This window comes from Musca vetustissima, unplaced genomic scaffold (assembly GCF_032173495.1).
Source record: "Musca vetustissima isolate MV318-11 ecotype Yass unplaced genomic scaffold, APGP_CSIRO_Mvet_v1 utg10834, whole genome shotgun sequence".
Lineage (NCBI taxonomy): Eukaryota > Metazoa > Arthropoda > Insecta > Diptera > Muscidae > Musca > Musca vetustissima.
This window is the reverse complement of record NW_026877672.1, coordinates 55470-75720: the sequence shown is the minus strand read 5'-3', so window position 1 is coordinate 75720 and position 20251 is coordinate 55470. Positions and strand designations below refer to the sequence as shown.

Here is a 20251-nt window from a genome sequence, read left to right as displayed (position 1 = left end):
TTAAAGACTATTTTTATGAGCGAATATATGGCCTAGATTTTTTAAAGACAATTTTTATGGGCGAATATAAGGCCTAGATTTTTTAAAGACTATTTTATAAGCGAATAAAAGGCCTAGATTTTTTAAAGTCTATTGTTATGAACGAATATAAGGCGTAGATTTTTTAAAGACTATTTTTAGCGGCCAATACAGTTGTGGTTAACAGTTAACAGATATTTTTAAAGTTCAAATACAGTTGTGGATTTTTAACGGATATTTTTGAAGTTCAAATACAGGTGTAGATTTTTTTACGGACATTTTTCAAGTTCAAATACAGGTGTGAATTTTTTTAAGGGATATTTTTCAAGGTCAAATAATGGCGTAGATTTTTTACAGAATATTTTTAAAATTTTTGCACATACATTTTTGCTACTAATCATAGATTTTTTGATGCAAAAAACTGTCATATAAAGGAACCACCTCTTTTTATGCCCGACACACACATGTTGTTAGGTTATACTGGTTTGTAATGCCACGAAATAGGATCTAGGTTTTTTCTTGTTGCTCTACAGACCACAATTGTGATCCGAACATATGCTAGGGGATCTGCTAAACATCTGCCAACATCTTGATATCGTATATTTTTACCTCGGAAAGAGATAGACAGAAGAAGTTGACAGTATATACAAGTTTTTCTAATCACTCGACAGATTATATTTATGATCCAAATATCATGAACTTTTACAAAGGAAGTGAATATGGATAAAACAATTATACAATTAGGTTAGGTTTGGGGATGTGCAGTCACTGATGTGGCTGCACCACTCTGAGACCGTCAGGCCTATTGTGACCATCCACGAAAAGAAAAAAAAACTATGGAGAAATCTATGGGGGGGATAGAGAGAGGTTGCACTTTCCCAACTACTTTAGGTTTTTAATGATGCTGTAGATTAGAGCAGGTTCAGTTGTTGAGAAGAAACTAAGACTCGGTGGAAAGTGAGCTGCCACTAGTCTGTGTCGTCTATACGCCAGGACTGGGCAGCGACACAGGAGATTCCCAATGCCCTGATATTGTAATGACCAGTAATGATTCCTGTCATTACTCTTATTTCAGTTTGGCTCAGGTTCAACAGTAAGTGTGTCATTTTGGTAGACAGAGTCGGCCGAATAGATATTGACACATTGCACCTAAATTCGTTGTGGCATAGTTCATAGGCTCTTTCGTCGAAGAACACCTCAAAGTTCCGATAAAGATGACATATGGGTGGTTTGCTCAATCAAACCACCTATATCGGGTAGGGTATCGTATTACACGGCCAATTACACTAATCCACTCACTCCGCTCTGCTTCCAATATGGTTTCATTATAATAAAAAAAAAAATTTGTTAGTAACATTTTGCTTGTAATAATGGTCAAATCCTTTTCAATTTATTTTCCTACAAAAATCAGTTTTGTTTAGTTAAATATTTCCTGTGTTCAGTTATTAAACGAATGTCAAATGAACACAGCTACATAACAGTTGCTTCATTTGTCGATCTGTGGTACCCTATATTATTGTTGTCATGATTTCTCATATTTTGCAACTATCATTAATAACTAAATAGAAATAACTAAAATATTTGTTATATTTTAGTTATTTGAGGTCATATATATATTAATTTAAAATAATTTTAAAATATTTAAATATTCAAATCGACTTACGTACCTCTAATATGATCAGCTGTTATTCACATTTCTTTATATCTCTTTCGTAAACATTTTCATCCATCCGCAATTCATATCATTTGGGACGTTTTTATACATGTTCGGCCGTAGCTCCAGTTTGTTTGATGGATTGGTTTTAAAGTTCACCTATAAATATTGAAAAAAAATAACATAATTGAGATACCCAATATTGCGTGTCTCCATATCGATTAGTAATCCAAACAAAAAACACCTATACATCTAACAATTACATTTAACCGGAAAACTACTTGAGAGTACACCTCCTCTAGCTCCAAAAGATCTGAAGTGCCGGTAATCTTATCATGACGGACGAAAAAAATACATTTGAAAACAATTGTGACGATAAATACCAGTGTCGAAGTCCCAACGATGATGAGTACTATTGTAATGCTGAGCCTACCGGGGTCTATAATGGCGGTTGCCTATCATTGGCCCAACAATTGTTGGCATGCCGTTTTCATGATCACCAGTCAGCTGTTTGTGGGGCCAAATCAACAACGGCTGGCCATAGTACAGCAAATGAGCAGAACGACGATACATCCCGCCGAATGGATATATACGAAAAACACTCGGAAGAAACGTTAATTCGAATATGGCACATACAGTGTACCATTGTGGTGACGTTAATAGCCATAGCATTGGCTCGTGTGGCGGTTCACAATAAATTCATAACAGCCCCAAAGGTGTCAAGGAATGGGGGTGGTGGGGCGATGTCATCATTCATGAAAGTGTTTATATTAGAATTTCTGGTGATCTCATTGCCAGCTGTTGTAAGTGTAAATATTCTAAACAGCTATGTTGAGTATATTTTGGCAATTGCCATAATGGCGCTGATTGCAATTGTATGGCGCTCAAAGTGTATGGAACGAGCCAGCGAACGTGTATTTGAATTTGGTCGCCGACCTATAATATTTACACTACTACGCGCCACCATTAGCCTATTGACCGCCCTGTGTATATTAGCCATTGATTTTGAAAGTTTCCCAAAGAAATTTCGTAAAACTAGACGTTATGGTGCCGGTCTTATGGATGTTGGTATTGGTCTATTTGTTTTCTCCATGGCCCTGGTATCACCTAAAGCGAAACGGTTAGTGGATTTAAGGAAAATGCTCGTACCCATTGCTTGTATGTTAATATTGGGTTTGGCTCGTACCATTGTCATAACCACGATTGATTATCATCAGGATGAACACGAGTATGGGGTGCATTTGAATGCATTCTTTACATTGGGTTTGACGAAACTATTTGCAACCGGATTGGGATTTATGGCCAGCAGTGATAAACATTTGTTGCCAATGGGTATTGGTAAGTAGCAGCTATAAATATACTACATAAATATGTATACAAATACGAATGTATGTATATATTTTTGAATACTTCCTCTTTAGTTTATATGTTTCGATAATGTGTAGAGATATTGATAACAATAATCATCAATTGATTGCTGGAAGGTTTCGTATACGATTGAATTGTAAATTTTGGAAATATTTGTGTACTTTGATAATCAAAATAATGGGGAATATGATTTGAAATACTTTTTTGTTTGTTTTCTATAATACATTATGGTACTAATTATAGTCTCTCTCATAGACAAAATATTTATATACACGCCTTGGGTACCCCAAAAAATATTCTTTAAAAAATCCACGCCTTGTTTGGGTACCCCAAAAAATATTCTTTAAAAAATCCACGCCTTGTTTGGGTACCCCAAAAAATATTCTTTAAAAAATCCACGCCTTGTTTGGGTACCCCAAAAAATATTCTTTAAAAGATCCACGCCTTGTTTGGGTAGCCAAAAAATATTCTTTAAAAGATCCACGCCTTGTTTGGGTAGCCAAAAAATATTCTTTAAAAGATCCACGCCTTGTTTGGGTAGCCAAAAAATATTCTTTAAAAGATCCACGCCTTGTTTGGGTAGCCAAAAAATATTCTTTAAAAGATCCACGCCTTGTTTGGGTAGCCAAAAAATATTCTTTAAAAGATCCACGCCTTGTTTGGGTAGCCAAAAAATATTCTTTAAAAGATCCACGCCTTGTTTGGGTAGCCAAAAAATATTCTTTAAAAGATCCACGCCTTGTTTGGGTAGCCAAAAAATATTCTTTAAAAGATCCACGCCTTGTTTGGGTAGCCAAAAAATATTCTTTAAAAAATCCACGCCTTATTTGGGTACCCAAAAATATTCTTTAAAAAATCCACGCCTTATTTGGGTAGCCAGAAAATATTCTTTAAAAAATCCACGACTTATTTGGGTAGCCAAAAAATATTCTTTAAAAAATCCACGCCTTATTTGGGTAGCCAAAAAATATTCTTTAAAAAATCCACGCCTTATTTGGGTAGCCAAAAAATATTCTTTAAAAAATCCACGCCTTATTTGGGTAGCCAAAAAATATTTTTTAAAAAATCCACGCCTTGTTTGGATACTCCCAAAAAATATGCTTTAAAAAATCCACGCCTCGTTTGGTTACCCCCAAAAAATGTTCTTCAAACAATCCAAGTCTTGTTGGGGTATCCCCAAAAAATATTCTTAAAAAAATTCTAAGCTCTTCTCTACTTCTCTCATAGTATTTGAGGTAGCAGCCAGTTGCATAGAACCCTCTCCCGTTTGAATGATTATTTGTTTGTTGTTGCTGTTAACTATCTTTATCAGTTAGGATTTTATAACTTTTGATTGGCCACCTATCTGGCGAAATATTTACACTAAATATATTTATATACATATATTTTTGACTTATCTGTGCCTTGAATACCATATACTATTTGAAGTTATGTAGGTGTAACAGAGTTGTACACCATTTCGATTCGATAAGTGGTCCTCTATAAAATGTTCATCTTCTGCAAATTTCGATTTCCACATAATGCCGATTCTCCACTATTGTTATCTTTTCCCTTGATTCTATAAGAAGTAGGCATTGAAGCTTAAATAAATTATTTTATTCTGACATTCTATTGCTCATTCTCTTAATACAGTAACATCAATCGGAAATGGTGTTCGTGTTTAACGATATCCGTACCACAAATAATCTTATCAACAATTGCCATAAATCGATCCCCAAATAGATGTAATCAAATAGTTCGCGCAACGCCAAAACATCAACGAAGTTTAGTTAGTCGATTGACCCGCCAGCTGTACGATTTCCTCCAATCTTTTTTTTTTTTTGCTATAGTTCAAAAATACGCGGTGGTATGAACGTGGATTTTTAGCAACTCGCGCGCCCGGTTGAAGAAATTCTTTTTTGTGTCGAATGTCTAATTACGAGATTCATTCATATGCCACATTAATACGCCTATGGCCCATACAGTGTACAATATTAGTGGCCTTAATAGCCATAGCATTGGCACGAATTGCTGTACGTCAGCGGATTTTATGTTCGGCATGGCCACAAGTGTTTGTTTTGGAATTCCTAGTGATCTGCGCGCCAACTGTTCTAAGTGTAAATCTGCTACATAAATATGTGGAATATATTTTGATCGGGGCAATTGTTTTATTGGCCGTGGTGATGTGGCGAACAAAATGTTTGCAACGTGCGGCACGTCGAGAATTTGAATATGGCCAACGGCCGATACTTTTCACCTTGCTGCGATCAAATGTTTATTTGCTGACGGTGTTGTGTATATTGGCGGTGGATTTTAAAAGCTTTCCGCTCGTCTTTCGTAAGCACAGAACTTATGGTGCTGGTCTCATGGATGTTGGTATTGGTCTGTTTGTTTTCTCCATGGCCCTGGTTTCGTCGAGACCGAAACGTTTTACCGATTTACGTAAAATGTTAATAACTGTGGCCTGTATGCTGATATTGGGTTTGGGTCGGACCATAATCATCACTTTGATTGGTTATGGTCAGGATGAACATGAATATGGCAAGCACTTGAATGCATTCTTCACACTGGGGTTTACGAAGCTGTTTGCGACTTTATTCGGATTTTTGGCAAGGTCAAATAAACATTTGCTACCATTGGGATTGAGTAAGTGTATACAAAATTAAACACCAATTTTATAGGGACAAAAAAGACGTGGATTTTTTTAAGAATATATTTTCAAGGCCTAAACAAGGCGTGGATTTAAAAAAAAATAATTTTTCTTCAAGGCCTAAACAAGACCTGAACTTTTTAAAGAATATTTTTTGAAGGCCTAGACAAGGTGTAGATTTTGTAAAGAATATTTATTCAAGGCCTAACAAGGCGTGGATTTGTTAAAGAATATTTTTTCAGGGCCTAACAAGGCGTAGATTTTGTAAATAATATTTCTTTAAGGCCTAGACAAGGCGTAGATTTTGTAAATAATATTTCTTTAAGGCCTAGACAAGGCGTAGATTTTGTAAAGAATATTTTTCAAGGCCTAAACAATGCGTGGATTTGTTAAAGAATATTTCTTTAAGACCTAGACAAGGCGTAGATTTTGTAAAGAATATTTTTCAAGGCCTAGACAAGGTTAAATATAAGACATAGATATTTTAAAGATTATTTTTAGGGTCAAATATAAGGCGTAGATTTTTTAAAGACCAGGTTTAGGGGCCAATAGAAGGCGTAGTTTTTTTTAAAGACTATTTTTAGGGTCAAATATAAGGCGCTGATTTTTTAAAGACTATTTTTAGGGTCAAATATAAGGCGCAGATTTTTTAAAGACTATTTTTAGAGTCAAATATAAGGCGCAGATTTTTAGAGTCAAATATAAGGCGCAGATTTTTTTAAAGACTAGTTTTAGGGGCCAATAGAAGGCGTAGATTTTTTTAAAGACTATTGTTAGGGGCCAATATAAGGCGTAGATTTTTTAAAGACTTTTGTTAAGGGCCAGCATAAGGCGCAGATTTTTTAAAGACTATTGTTAGGGGCCAGCATAAGGCGCAGATTTTTTAAAGACTATTTTTAGGAGCCAGTATAAGGCGTAGATTTTTTAAAGACAATTTTTAGGGGCCAATATAAGGCGTAGATTGTTTAAAGACTAATTTTAGCGGCCAATATAAAGCGTAGATTTTTTAAAGACTAATTTTAGCGGCCAATATAAAGCGTAGATTTTTTAAAGACTAATTTTAGCGGCCAATATAAAGCGTAGATTTTTTAAAGACTAATTTTAGCGGCCAATATAAGGCGTAGATTTTTTAAAGAATATTTTTAGGGGCCAGAATAAGGCGTAGATTTTTTTAAAGACTAAATTTAGGGGCTAATATAAGGCGTAGAGTTTTTAAAGAATATTTTTAAGGGCCAATATAATGCGTAGATTTTTTTAAAGACTAATTTTAGGGGCCAATATATGGCGTAGAGTTTTTTAAGAATATTTTTAAGGGCCAATATAAGGCGTAGATTTTTTAAAGACTATTTTTAGGGTCAAATATAAGGCGTAGATTTTTTAAAGACTATTTTTAGGGTCAAATATAAGGCGTAGATTTTTTAAAGACTATTTTTAGGGGCCAGTATAAGGCGTAGATTTTTTAAAGACTATTTTTAGGGGCCAGTATAAGGCGTAGATTTTTTAAAGACTATTTTTAGGGGCCAGTATAAGGCGTAGATTTTTTAAAGACTATTTTTAGGCCTAAACAAGGCGTAGGTTTTCTAAAGACTATTTTTAGGCCTAAACAAGGCGTAGGTTTTCTAAAGACTAATTTTAGGATAAACAAGGCGTAGGTTTTCTAAAGACTATTTTTAGGCCTAAACAAGGTGTAGATTTTCTAAAGACTATTTTTAGGCCTAGACAAGGTGTAGATTTTCTAAAGACTAGTTTTAGGAGCCAATAGAAGCCGTAGATTTTCTAAAGACTAGTTTTAGGAGCCAATAGAAGCCGCAGATTTTCTAAAGACTAGTTTTAGGAGCCAATAGAAGCCTAGATTTTCTAAAGACTAGTTTTAGAAGCCAATAGAAGCCGTAGATTTTCTAAAGACTAGTTTTAGGAGCCAATAGAAGCCTAGATTTTCTAAAGACTAGTTTTAGGAGCCAATAGAAGCCTAGATTTTCTAAAGACTAGTTTTAGGAGCCAATAGAAGCCGTAGATTTTCTAAAGACTAGTTTTAGGAGCCAATAGAAGCCTAGATTTTCTAAAGACAAGTTTTAAGGGCCAATAGAAGCCGTAGATTTTCTAAAGACTAGTTTTTAAAGGGCCAATAGAAGCTGTAGATTTTCTAAAGACTAGTTTTAGGAGCCAATAGAAGCCGTAGATTTTCTAAAGACTAGTTTTAGGAGCCAATAGAAGCCGTAGATTTTCTAAAGACTAGTTTTAGGAGCCAATAGAAGTCGTAGTCGTAATTTGTTTATAATATTAATTAAAAAATAATTTTTACATATTTTTATTTTTCGTTAATAAATATTTATTTTCTCATTCTTTTTCCAGCGATTTTGATTATACACGAAATAACCCTGCAGTGTGGCATATCTTCCTTTGTATTGAATCCGGATTTGGAACGAACAAATTTCCTAACTGCCAATCGTGAGGGCCTTTGTTCGCTGCCTGGTTTTATTGCTCTCTATTTACTCTCACAATACATTGGACAATGGATCAAATCAAAGGATGTCCTGAATTTCCAAGAAATTAAACAAAAGCTGATACACCTAACAGTTGCCGGTGTTGCACTGTGGCTGATTGTCATCAACAGCACTATGGTAATAGGTATCGCTCGGGTTACCTGTAATTTTGGTTATGTCACCTGGATGTTGGCCATAGCCGTTACCATGTGTGCTTTATATTTATTTGTATTCGATATAGTATTAGACACCCTATTACCGGTTAATGGGGAACCAATAATGGAAATGCGTCAGCCTTCCGAAAAGGTTGCACTAACGTCAAACGTTGGTGGTTGGTCTAAAATTCCCACCCTAATAGAGGCTATAAATTATAATGGTCTAATTTATTTTTTATTGGGTAATGTTCTGACGGGTGCTGTAAATATTTTCCTCAAAACAGATGAGAGAACCGATACAGAAAGTGTGATAATCTTAATGGGTTATATGTTCTTAACAAGTCTAGTGGTTAGTTTAATGTATCGTTATAAATTAAGAATAGCATAATTTGTATTTTATTATTATAAAAAACAACAACAATCATTGAATATATATTGTGATTCATAGTTGACTAATTCTAAACTACTTTTCTAAGTCCCCAAATTTTTTTATGTTTTATGATAATGTTTTATGTTTAGTTATGATAAGACTACATGACCACAAAAATTTAGTGGTCTTTAATTGTTGTGATTTTTAATAAATAGTCAGTATTTGTAGTAGATGTTGTTGTTTTTTTGTTTTCGAACATAAATTGATAATTGGTAGCAATGGAGTTATTGTCAACTCACTGTTGACGAAATTTTTTATCAAATGGTAAAACGTTTTTATCTACTTCGTCATTAAAAAATCAATAATTCAGGGGATTTTTAAAGCATATTGTTAAGGCCTAAATCAAGGGATGATTTTTTAAAGGAAACATTTTGAAGGAAACAATACAAGGCGTGTATTTTATAAAGAATATTTTTTTGCCATAATACAAGGCGTGGGGTTTTTATACCCTACACAACTATGTTGTCAGGGTATTAAAGCTTTGTGCAGCCCCAAAAGTTTGTAACGCCACGAAATATTGGTCCTAGACCCACCTTTAAGTATACCGATCGTCATATCTCGACTAGCTGAGTCGATCTAGACATGTGTGTCCGTCCGTCCGTCTGTCCATTATAATTTGTAAACACGATACAGGCCACAGTTATGGACCAATCTTCACGAAATTTTGAATGTAGGATGGGTTCTGCCCAATGAAGACCCCTATTGTTTTTGGGAAAGATCGGTTAATATTTAGGGGATGAAATGGACCAAATACTAAATTTTTGTCGGTTTTTCTGGTCCTTCCAGAGGCCGCAATAACAGCCCGAACATCGTAAAATTTTGCATAGAGAAGGGGATTGGCCCAAAGAATAAGGATGCCTGTTTTGATAAAGATTGGTCAATATTTAGTGGGTCAAATGGACCCTGACTTTTGTGTGAAAAATGACAAAATTTGTATTCTATAGCGTATATATTTACTCCTGAAGGACATAGACCCGAGAAGTTGATATTATATCCAAGAGGAGTGGTTGACCTTTTAATTAATACCAATTATATTGTTGTATGTGCTCGGATGTGGGAGTCACACCTAAATATTTACAGGCATCTCCGTATTCGTATATTATTTAGTAACCCATTATCACTCTAGAGAGCGGAACTATACCGCTGATCGCTATGAAATGTTCCATAAGGTTCCAGTTATGGTCAAGGACAACGTCTATAATTTTCGGTGATGATCAGATAATAATTTTGGAATGAAATGGACCGAAAACTTAATTTTATGTGTTTTTTCGAGTCGATCTATTGACCGCTCACTGGTTTTAGAATATTTTTTTTGCAATCAATACAAGGCGTGGATTTTTTAAAGTATATTTTTTGGCGATCAATACAAGGCGTGGAATTTTTAAAGAATATTTTTTTGGCCATCAATACAATTCGTGGATTTTTTTAAAGAATATTTTTTGGCCATCAATACAAGGCGTGGATTTTTTAAAGAATATTTTTTGGCCATCAATACAAGGCGTGGATTTTTTTAAAGAATATTTTTTTTGGCGTGTTTTTTTTTAAAGAATGTTTGTTTTGGCGTGGATTTTTAAAGAAAGTTTTTAGGTTACCCAAACAAGGCGTGGATTCTTTAAAGAATATTTTTTGGGTACCCAAACAAGGCGTGGATTCTTTAAAGAATATTTTTTGGGTACCCAAACAAGGCGTGGATTCTTTAAAGAAATTTTTTTGGGGTTCCAAACGAGGCGTAGATTCTTTAAAGAATATTTTTTTGGGGTTCCAAACGAGGCGTAGATTCTTTAAAGAATATTTTTTGAGGTTCCAAACGAGGCTTAGATTCTTTAAAGAATATTTTTTTGGGGTTCTAAACGAGGCGTAGATTCTTTAAAGAATATTTTTTGGCGTTCCAAACGAGGCGTAGATTCTTTAAAGAATATTTTTTGGCGTTCCAAACGAGGCGTAGATTCTTTAAAGAATATTTTTTGGCGTTCCAAACGAGGCGTAGATTCTTCAAAGAATATTTTTTGGCGTTCCAAACGAGGCGTAGATTCTTTAAAGAATATTTTTTGGGGTTCCAAACGAGGCGTAGATTCTTTAAAGAATATTTTTTGGGGTTCCAAACGAGGCGTAGATTCTTTAAAGAATATTTTTTGGGGTTCCAAACGAGGCGTAGATTCTTTAAAGAATATTTTTTGGCGTTCCAAACGATGTGTAGATTCTTTAAAGAATATTTTTTGGCTTTCCAAACGAGGCGTAGATTCTTTAAAGAATATTTTTTGGCGTTCCAAACGAGGCGTAGATTCTTTAAAGAATATTTTTTAGGGTTCGCTCCCAACTATTATTGATGACCTCCACTATACCATTAGGAAGATTAATAGATTATATTCGACCGTAATTTCTTAATAGAAGTTCATGATATGTTTTCTTAATAGTCACTTCTACCCTTGTTACGACTGCAAAAAAAGTCCCTTACACCCAAATTTTAAATCACCACAAAAGTAATGTTCCATTTCACATGTCTTCATCCTACAGTGTGTCAATATGTCATCCAATACCGAAACGGGAACCATTTATTTTTTTTTGTTTCGTCTTATTTAAAGTCTAAATGAATTGATGTGAGGTTGAGTTCCGCTTTCCAATAATAAATTAAAAAGCAAGAACAAGCTAGGTAATACATTGTGGAAGCATTTTTTAATTCTTTCATGAGTCTTGAAAAAAATATTTAAAAAATCCACGCCTTTGGTTTTGAGTCTTAAAAAAAATCCACGCCTTTGGTTTTGAGTCTTAAAAAAAATATTTAAAAAATCCACGCCTTTGGTTTTGAGTCTTAAAAAAAATATTTAAAAAATCCACGCCTTTGGTTTTGAGTCTTAAAAAAAATATTTAAAAAATCCACGCCTTTGGTTTTGAGTCTTAAAAAAAATATTTAAAAAATCCACGCCTTTGGTTTTGAGTCTTAAAAAAAATATTTAAAAAATCCACGCCTTTGGTTTTGAGTCTTAAAAAAAATATTTAAAAAATCCACGCCTTTGGTTTTGAGTCTTAAAAAAAATATTTAAAAAATCCACGCCTTTGGTTTTGAGTCTTAAAAAAAATATTTAAAAAATCCACGCCTTTGGTTTTGAGTCTTAAAAAAAATATTTAAAAAATCCACGCCTTTGGTTTTGAGTCTTAAAAAAAATATTTAAAAAATCCACGCCTTTGGTTTTGAGTCTTAAAAAAATATTTAAAAAATCCACGCCTTTGGTTTTGAGTCTTAAAAAAAATATTTAAAAAATCCACGCCTTTGGTTTTGAGTCTTAAAAAAAATATTTAAAAAATCCACGCCTTTGAATTTAAGTCTTGAAAAAAATATTTAAAAAATGCACGCCTTTGGTTTTAAGTCTTGAAAAAAATATTTAAAAAAATCCACGCCTTTGGTTTTGAGTGTTGAAAAAAATATTTAAAAAAATCCACGTCTTTGGTTTTGAGTCTTGAAAAAAATATTTAAAAAAATCCACGCCTTTGGTTTTGAGTCTTAAAAAAATATTTAAAAAATCCACGCCTTTGGTTTTGAGTCTTAAAAAAAATATTTAAAAAATCCACGCCTTTGGTTTTGAGTCTTAAAAAAAATATTTAAAAAATCCACGCCTTTGGTTTTGAGTCTTAAAAAAAATATTTAAAAAATCCCCGCCTTTGGTTTTGAGTCTTAAAAAAAATATTTAAAAAACCCACGCCTTTGGTTTTGAGTCTTAAAAAAAATATTTAAAAAATCCACGCCTTTGGTTTTGAGTCTTAAAAAAAATATTTAAAAAATCCACGCCTTTGGTATTGAGTCTTAAAAAATATATTTAAAAAATCCACGCCTTTGGTTTTGAGTCTTAAAAAAAATATTTAAAAAATCCACGCCTTTGGTTTTGAGTCTTGAAAAAATTATTTAAGAAATCCACGCCTTTGGTTTTGAGTCTTGAAAAAATTATTTAAAAAAATCCACGCCTTTGAATTTGAGTCTTGAAAAAAAAATATTTAAAAAATCCACGCCTCTGGTTTTGAGTCTTGAAAAAATGTATTGTTTGGTGCCAGTCCTAACCCTCGTCAGCAGCTCACGAAGTGGAACACAACAAATGGAAACCAAAAAAAGTCTCCGAAACTTTGTACCAAGGTATATTATTATTATTATGTATTATTATCTACCTTGCTTTGCATGATTTTTTCAAAAAATTCCGAAAAAAATTGATATTTCGTCCGATGACTTGGATAATCTAGATGATGAGCATATGCTTTATATATCCGACAGGAATGAGGAATTGAAAAAAAAAATAAAGAAATAAACGAAAGGACATTCTATGGCTGTTTTTCCAATGAAAATCGATACCATAGCAATCCATTCCCCTGCCGGACCCATTATTATCGGATATTTAATAGATTATTTTCATTAAACTTCTTTTCTTTTTCTCTGAGTTGTTGTTGTTTTTGTTACTATTTATTGTCTTTATTGTGATTCTGTTTTCATGAGATTTACAGCCAATAGATAAAAATTCTATTAAGAAAATGAAGACGACAAAATGAAACAAAACTAACCTCCCAGCTTTTGCCCGGAGGCCATTGTTTGAAAATGTCCTCCGACCGAATGAAGAAGCAAAAGGTTAAGATGCTTAACACCGGAAATCATCAGGAAAAAATGAGGAGATTTTATTTATCTCATCTTTGAAAAAAAAAACAAGAAAACAAAAAGGTTAGGGGAGCGGAAGAGGGGAGAATAATCTTAAGGGAGGTTTGTGCTAAGGGGAGGTTAAAAGGTGTGAAAACTACACAATAATTGCCTTTAAATACAGTGGAAAAATCTCCCCAAAAAAGTGGACATTAAACAAAAGCGAGATAAGAAGAAGTTAATTCTTCTTTTCTTTCATTTGCTTGTCGAAGATTTTTTCTTCCAGTAATTACATTTGAGATCTATTGACAGACATGACAAACAATAGGAAATTTTATTAGAAAAAAGGAAATTAAGGAAATATGTTTCGAAGAGGATAATAAGACACTAGAGAGAAGAGCATTAAAGCTTCACAATATTAAGGTAGGATTTTTTAAATATTTTTTGAAGACATCAAAAAATAGGCTTGGATTTTTAAAACATTGTTCAAGATGCAAAACCAAAGGCGTGGATTTTTTAAATATTTTTTCCACGACTCAAATTCAAAGGCGTGGATTTTTTAAATATTTTTTTCCACGACTCAAATTCAAAGGCGTGGATTTTTTAAATAGTTTTTCCAGGACTCAAATTCTAAGGCGTGGATTTTTTAAATAGTTTTTCCAGGACTCAAATTCTAAGGCGTGGATTTTTTAAATAGTTTTTCCAGGACTCAAATTCTAAGGCGTGGATTTTTTAAATAGTTTTTCCAGGACTCAAATTCTAAGGCGTGGATTTTTTAAATAGTTTTTCCAGGACTCAAATTCTAAGGCGTGGATTTTTTAAATAGTTTTTCCAGGACTCAAATTCTAAGGCGTGGATTTTTTAAATAGTTTTTCCAGGACTCAAATTCTAAGGCGTGGATTTTTTAAATAGTTTTTCCAGGACTCAAATTCTAAGGCGTGGATTTTTTAAATAGTTTTTCCAGGACTCAAATTCTAAGGCGTGGATTTTTTAAATAGTTTTTCCAGGACTCAAATTCTAAGGCGTGGATTTTTTAAATAGTTTTTCCAGGACTCAAATTCTAAGGCGTGGATTTTTTAAATAGTTTTTCCAGGACTCAAATTCTAAGGCGTGGATTTTTTAAATAGTTTTTCCAGGACTCAAATTCTAAGGCGTGGATTTTTTAAATAGTTTTTCCAGGACTCAAATTCTAAGGCGTGGATTTTTTAAATAGTTTTTCCAGGACTCAAATTCTAAGGCGTGGATTTTTTAAATAGTTTTTCCAGGACTCAAATTCTAAGGCGTGGATTTTTTAAATAGTTTTTCCAGGACTCAAATTCTAAGGCGTGGATTTTTTAAATAGTTTTTCCAGGACTCAAATTCTAAGGCGTGGATTTTTTAAATAGTTTTTCCAGGACTCAAATTCTAAGGCGTGGATTTTTTAAATAGTTTTTCCAGGACTCAAATTCTAAGGCGTGGATTTTTTAAATAGTTTTTCCAGGACTCAAATTCTAAGGCGTGGATTTTTTAAATAGTTTTTCCAGGACTCAAATTCTAAGGCGTGGATTTTTTAAATAGTTTTTCCAGGACTCAAATTCTAAGGCGTGGATTTTTTAAATAGTTTTTCCAGGACTCAAAACCAATGGCGTGGAATTTTTAAATATTTTTTTTTCCAGGACTCAAAACCAAAGGCGTAGAATTTTTAAATTTTTTTCCGGGACTCAAACCCGAAGGCGTGGAATTTTTAAATATTTTTGTTATTTCTCTCAGTTCCTCATTTTCAACAACATCATCAGAGGAATCTTCCATTTTTTTGGAATTTTTTTGAAAAAAGCGTACGAAGTTTTTCTGCCCATTTTTTAAAATATTTTTTTTCCAGGACTCAAATTCAAAGCTACTCCCATCTCTGTTGCAAAAAATATATTAGTTTTATTTCGATTATTATTTTTTGACAAAAACAAAAAAAACCATTTACATCAAATAATCATCCCTCGAATGGATGTAATTTGTCATAGTAATATCAGATGTCCGAAATCTAAATTTTCTGTTTCAAAATGTCGTGTAAAATCAGAGAAAATTTCAACAAGGCCACGCAAAATACCAGCCTTAAATACATTTGGTCCGTTTCCCGATGAAACCATAACAATAGCCTTGGATCGCATTTTATATTTCCTGGGTGGTCGGAAAATACAGAAATACTTCAATAACGAACCGACGAGTAGCAGTGATAGAAGTCAGTGTTCCATAAGAAGGGTGTCATATAGAGACTGCGCTAAACTTCAAAAGGAAAGTTGTAGAGAATCTCAAGGAGAAAGCCCTCAATCCAATAATAATATTCCCAGTTCCAATATTTCAAATCGTAGTTCCAAATATTCAACCTGTAGCAGTTTTTCCCGAAAATCAACTCCAAGTGTTATTATACGTGAAGAAACTCATGGAGATTCGAGCTGTTTAAGACGATCGGTACAAAGTTTAAAACGTTCATTCTCGTTGTGTTCGTTGGCATGTCGAAAAATCAGAGATAAACTTTTATTGGGGAAGGAATGTTGCTCTCCGCCAAGATGGCTGTGGACAAAACTGCAGGACTATGGTGATGGTTGTCAAGTCTATGAAGTCTTTACAAACTCTTCGACAAGCAGTCATCCTTCACAATTTGAATCGGATAGAGCCCCAAGAATAATTTTTGTTATTTTACCCACCGGGGTAATAATGCCATTTGAGACCCTTATAAGGCATTGAGAGATCTTAAATAAAATAATCTTTAAAAAATCCACGCCTTTTGTAAGACCCTGAAAAAGTAGTCTTTAAAAAATCCACGCCTCTTGTAAGACCCTGAAAAAGTAGTCTTTAAAAAATCCACGCCTTTTGTAAGACCCTGAAAAAGTAGTCTTTAAAAAATCCATGCCTTTTGTAAGACCCTGAAAAAGTAGTCTTTAAAAAATCCACGCCTCTTGTAAGACCCTGAAAAAGTAGTCTTTAAAAAATCCACGCCTTTTGTAAGACCCTGAAAAAGTAGTCTTTAAAAAATCCACGCCTTTTGTAAGATCCTGAAAAATATTCTTTAAAAAATCAACGCCTTGTCTGAGACCCTGAATATATTCTTTGAAAACCCCACGCCTTTCGTAACACCCTGAAAAATTAGTCTTTAAAAAATCCACGCCTTTTGTAAGAACCTGTAAAATACTCTTTAAAAAATCAACGCCTTGTCTGAGACCCTGAATATATTCTTTAAAAAATCCACGCTTTGTCTGAGACCCTGAATATATTCTTTTAAAATCTACGATTTTTTAAACATCCATTAAAATCGTTCTCCAAATATTTTTTAACGCCAAAAAGGACATTTCCACTTTTTTGTGTCCCAAACAATGAAACCATAAAAACGACAACAAAATCTTGTTGTTGTTGCCTCGAAGAACAATCTTATCTTGATTTTGGAATAAAATTAAATTTCCTGTACAATTTCTGGTAGTACATCCTACCTATGGCCATTTATAAAAGATAACACTCACACACACACGGACTCTCATATATCACCCTCCGCAAAATAACCCTTTTTTCCTATGAAATCATTAAATGTCTTTGTTGTTGTCGTTTAACAAAGTGACGATTTATATTGAGTTAATAGTTAAAGTCACTGAGCGCACAGGAAAAAAAATAATCATATTCATTAGCTAGTGTCCTCCCACCCATCCAAATGGCAGTTCTCCCCCTTAATATTCCCACACTGGGCTTCAATGGGTGGCAGGGTGAGAAAGCGTTGTACATTTATTACTTTGAACGCCCACCTGTTTCCAGGCGAAGGCAGAAGTCATTAGCAAAGACATAGAGGGTTGATGCAGAGGCGGAGGTACATTTTTTGTGGAAGGGGGAAACATATGGAAAAATTTAAAAAAAAATAGGAGGAGGGCAAATATTTTCCTTGTTAATATGCACGGTTTTGAAAAAAGATAATCTGTCTTCTGAAAGAAAAAATGTAGAGGGGAATAAATATCCCCTCCAGGTTCATCTCCAATCAGCATGATTTTTGTGTTGAAGTAATTTTAAAAATATTTTTCGAACTACCCTGAAATTATTATTTTTTCAAGGTGATCCCAAATTGTCCCTTGAAATAAATATCCTACGCCACTGATTACTTTCAGGACAAAAAAATAAAAAAACTCCGATAATAGATTCAGTTTGATAAGCTATAGATATGTTTGTAGAAATATCTACATTTTGAAGCGTTTGGGCATTGACGATGAGAACGATGATGTGTTGCCCCTTTATTTTTGATGATAGATTATATTCATTACCACGGTGAGCATTCTGGGTCCTGCTTTTCTTTGTCTAAATTGTCATTTGAAATTTTGTTTTGTGATAAATGATAATTATTTGGTATTTTTCGAAATCAGAGAATGGGACAGCAGCAGGGTATAGTTCTTTGTTAATTGTCCTTAGAAAAAAAAATTTTATGTGAATTTTTTTATTAATAATAAAGGCACAGTGGTTAGCCTTGAAAAAATAATAAAATAAAAAAAGGCCTTCCTTAAAAAATCCACGCCTCGTTAGGGCCTTCTTTAAAAAAATCCACGCCTCGTTAAGGCCTTCTTTAAAAAAATCACGTCTCGCCTTGCTTAGATCTTGAAAAAATATTCTTTAAAAAATCCACGTCTTGTTTGGACCTTGAAAAATATTCTTTAAAAAACAACACATTGTTTAGGCCTTCAAAAAATATTCTTTAAAAAATTCACGCCTTGTTGAGGCCTTCAAAAAATATTCTTTAAAAAACCCTCGCCTTGTTTTGGCCTTCAAAAAAATCTTCAAAAAATCCATGCCTTATTTAGGCCTTAAAAAAAAAAAAAAAAATCCATGCCTTATTTAGGCCTTAAAAAATCTACACATTGTTAAGGACCCAACAAATTTTTTATTAAAAAATCCACACCCTTCTAAGGCCCTGAAGTAACCCACTGTACGAAGTTAATTACCAGGTATCAGCGGCAAACTTCCCACAGCTATCAGTACATTGTATAAGAACATGATAATAATCATTTAGACAAAAACATACATTCCCCTTATTAACCATAAATTTGTTCATAAATAGTGGTAATGGAAAGTGGAAGGAGTTCTGCAGGATAAATCATTAAAATTTCATCCACATAATGTGGGGAACATACACAAAAATTAGGGTGAAAATTAATCAACAGGAACAAAATATTTTGCTGTAGTTTTCTTTTTTGTGATTGTGGCAATGCGGAAGAATTATTTCGTGGGAACGGAAAACATTCTTTAAAAAATCCACGCCTTATATAGGCTTCTAAAAAAATATTCTTTAAAAAATCCACGCCTTATATAGGCCTCTAAAAAATATTCTTTAAAAAATCCACGCTTCTAAAAAAATATTCTTTAAAAAACCACGCTTCTAAAAAAATATTCTTTAAAAAATCCACGCCTTATATAGGCCTCTAAAAAATATTCTTTAAAAAATCCACGCCTTATATAGGCCTCTAAAAAATATTCTTTAAAAAATCCACGCCTTATATAGGCCTCTAAAAAATATTCTTTAAAAAATCCACGCCTTATATAGGCCTCTAAAAAATATTCTTTAAAAAATCCACGCCTTATATAGGCCTCTAAAAAATATTCTTTAAAAAATCCACGCCTTATATAGGCCTCTAAAAAATATTCTTTAAAAAATCCACGCCTTATATAGGCCTCTAAAAAATATTCTTTAAAAAATCCACGCCTTATATAGGCCTCTAAAAAATATTCTTTAAAAAATCCACGCCTTATATAGGCCTCTAAAAAATATTCTTTAAAAAATCCACGCCTTATATAGGCCTCTAAAAAATATTCTTTAAAAAAATCCACGCCTTATATTGGCCTCTGAAAAAATATTCTTTAAAAAATCCATGCCTTATATAGGCCTCTAAAAAATATTCTTTAAAAAATCCACGCCTTATATAGGCCTCTAAAAAAATATTCTTTAAAAAATCCACGCCTTATATAGGCCTCTAAAAAATATTCTTTAAAAAATCCACGCCTTATATAGGCCTCTAAAAAAATATTCTTGAAAAAATCCACGCCTTATATAGGCCTCTAAAAAAATATTCTTTAAAAAATCCACGCCTTGTATAGGCCCTTAAAAAATATTCTTTAAAAATCCACGCCTTGTATAGGCCTCTAAAAAATATTCTTTAAAAAATCCACGCCTTGTATAGGCCTCTAAAAAATATTCTTTAAAAAATCCACGCCTTGTATAGACCTCTGAAAAAATATTCTTTAAAAAATCCACGCCTTATATTGGCCTCTGAAAAAATATTCTTTAAAAAATCCACGCCTTATATTGGCCTCTGAAAAAATATTCTTTAAAAAATCCACGCCTTATATTGGCCTCTAAAAAATATTCTTTAAAAAATCCACGCCTTATATAGGCCTCTAAAAAAATATTCTTTAAAAAATCCACGCCTTATATAGGCCTCTAAAAAAATATTCTTTAAAACATCCACGCCTTATAGAGGCCTTGAAAAAATATTCTTAAAAAATCCACGCCTTATATAGGCCTCTGAAAAAATATTCTTTAAAAAATCCACGCCTTATATAGGACTCTGAAAAATATTCAAAAATACAACAGTACATACACCGCATTTTTTGTGACATTTGTTGAATCCGATTTTGTTCATTAGGATACGAAATTGTTCGCAACCAGTCGAACCCAAATGAATTGGAGTTCTTTGTTCGTAAAAATATGGGAGATGTAAATCTCTTTGATGAAAAGGTATCATATGTACAACATATATATACATGTGTGTATGTAAGTGTGGGTGTGTGTGTGTGAGCAGATGAGATGAATAACTGACGAGCTATACGTGGTTTTCCATTCAAATATGATGGATGTCATCAATGCAGAATACACATGGATTTATTCTTCGTGGGTGTGTGTGTGT

General features: G+C 33.3%; 2 protein-coding genes across 2 annotated transcripts; both read left to right on the top strand.

Annotated features, from left to right (window-relative positions):
- The first annotated feature begins 2007 nt into the window (after nt 1–2007).
- On the top strand, nt 2008–8695 carry LOC133322346 (uncharacterized). The gene is made up of 2 exons (XM_061531343.1): nt 2008–3010; nt 8022–8695. The coding sequence occupies exons 1-2, from the start codon at nt 2008–2010 to the stop codon at nt 8693–8695; spliced, it is 1677 nt and encodes a 558-aa protein (XP_061387327.1).
- Nucleotides 8696–15323: 6628 nt separating this feature from the next.
- On the top strand, nt 15324–16067 carry LOC133322345 (uncharacterized). Its single transcript, XM_061531341.1, has one exon. The coding sequence runs from the start codon at nt 15324–15326 to the stop codon at nt 16065–16067; it is 744 nt and encodes a 247-aa protein (XP_061387325.1).
- The last annotated feature ends 4184 nt before the right edge of the window (nt 16068–20251 follow it).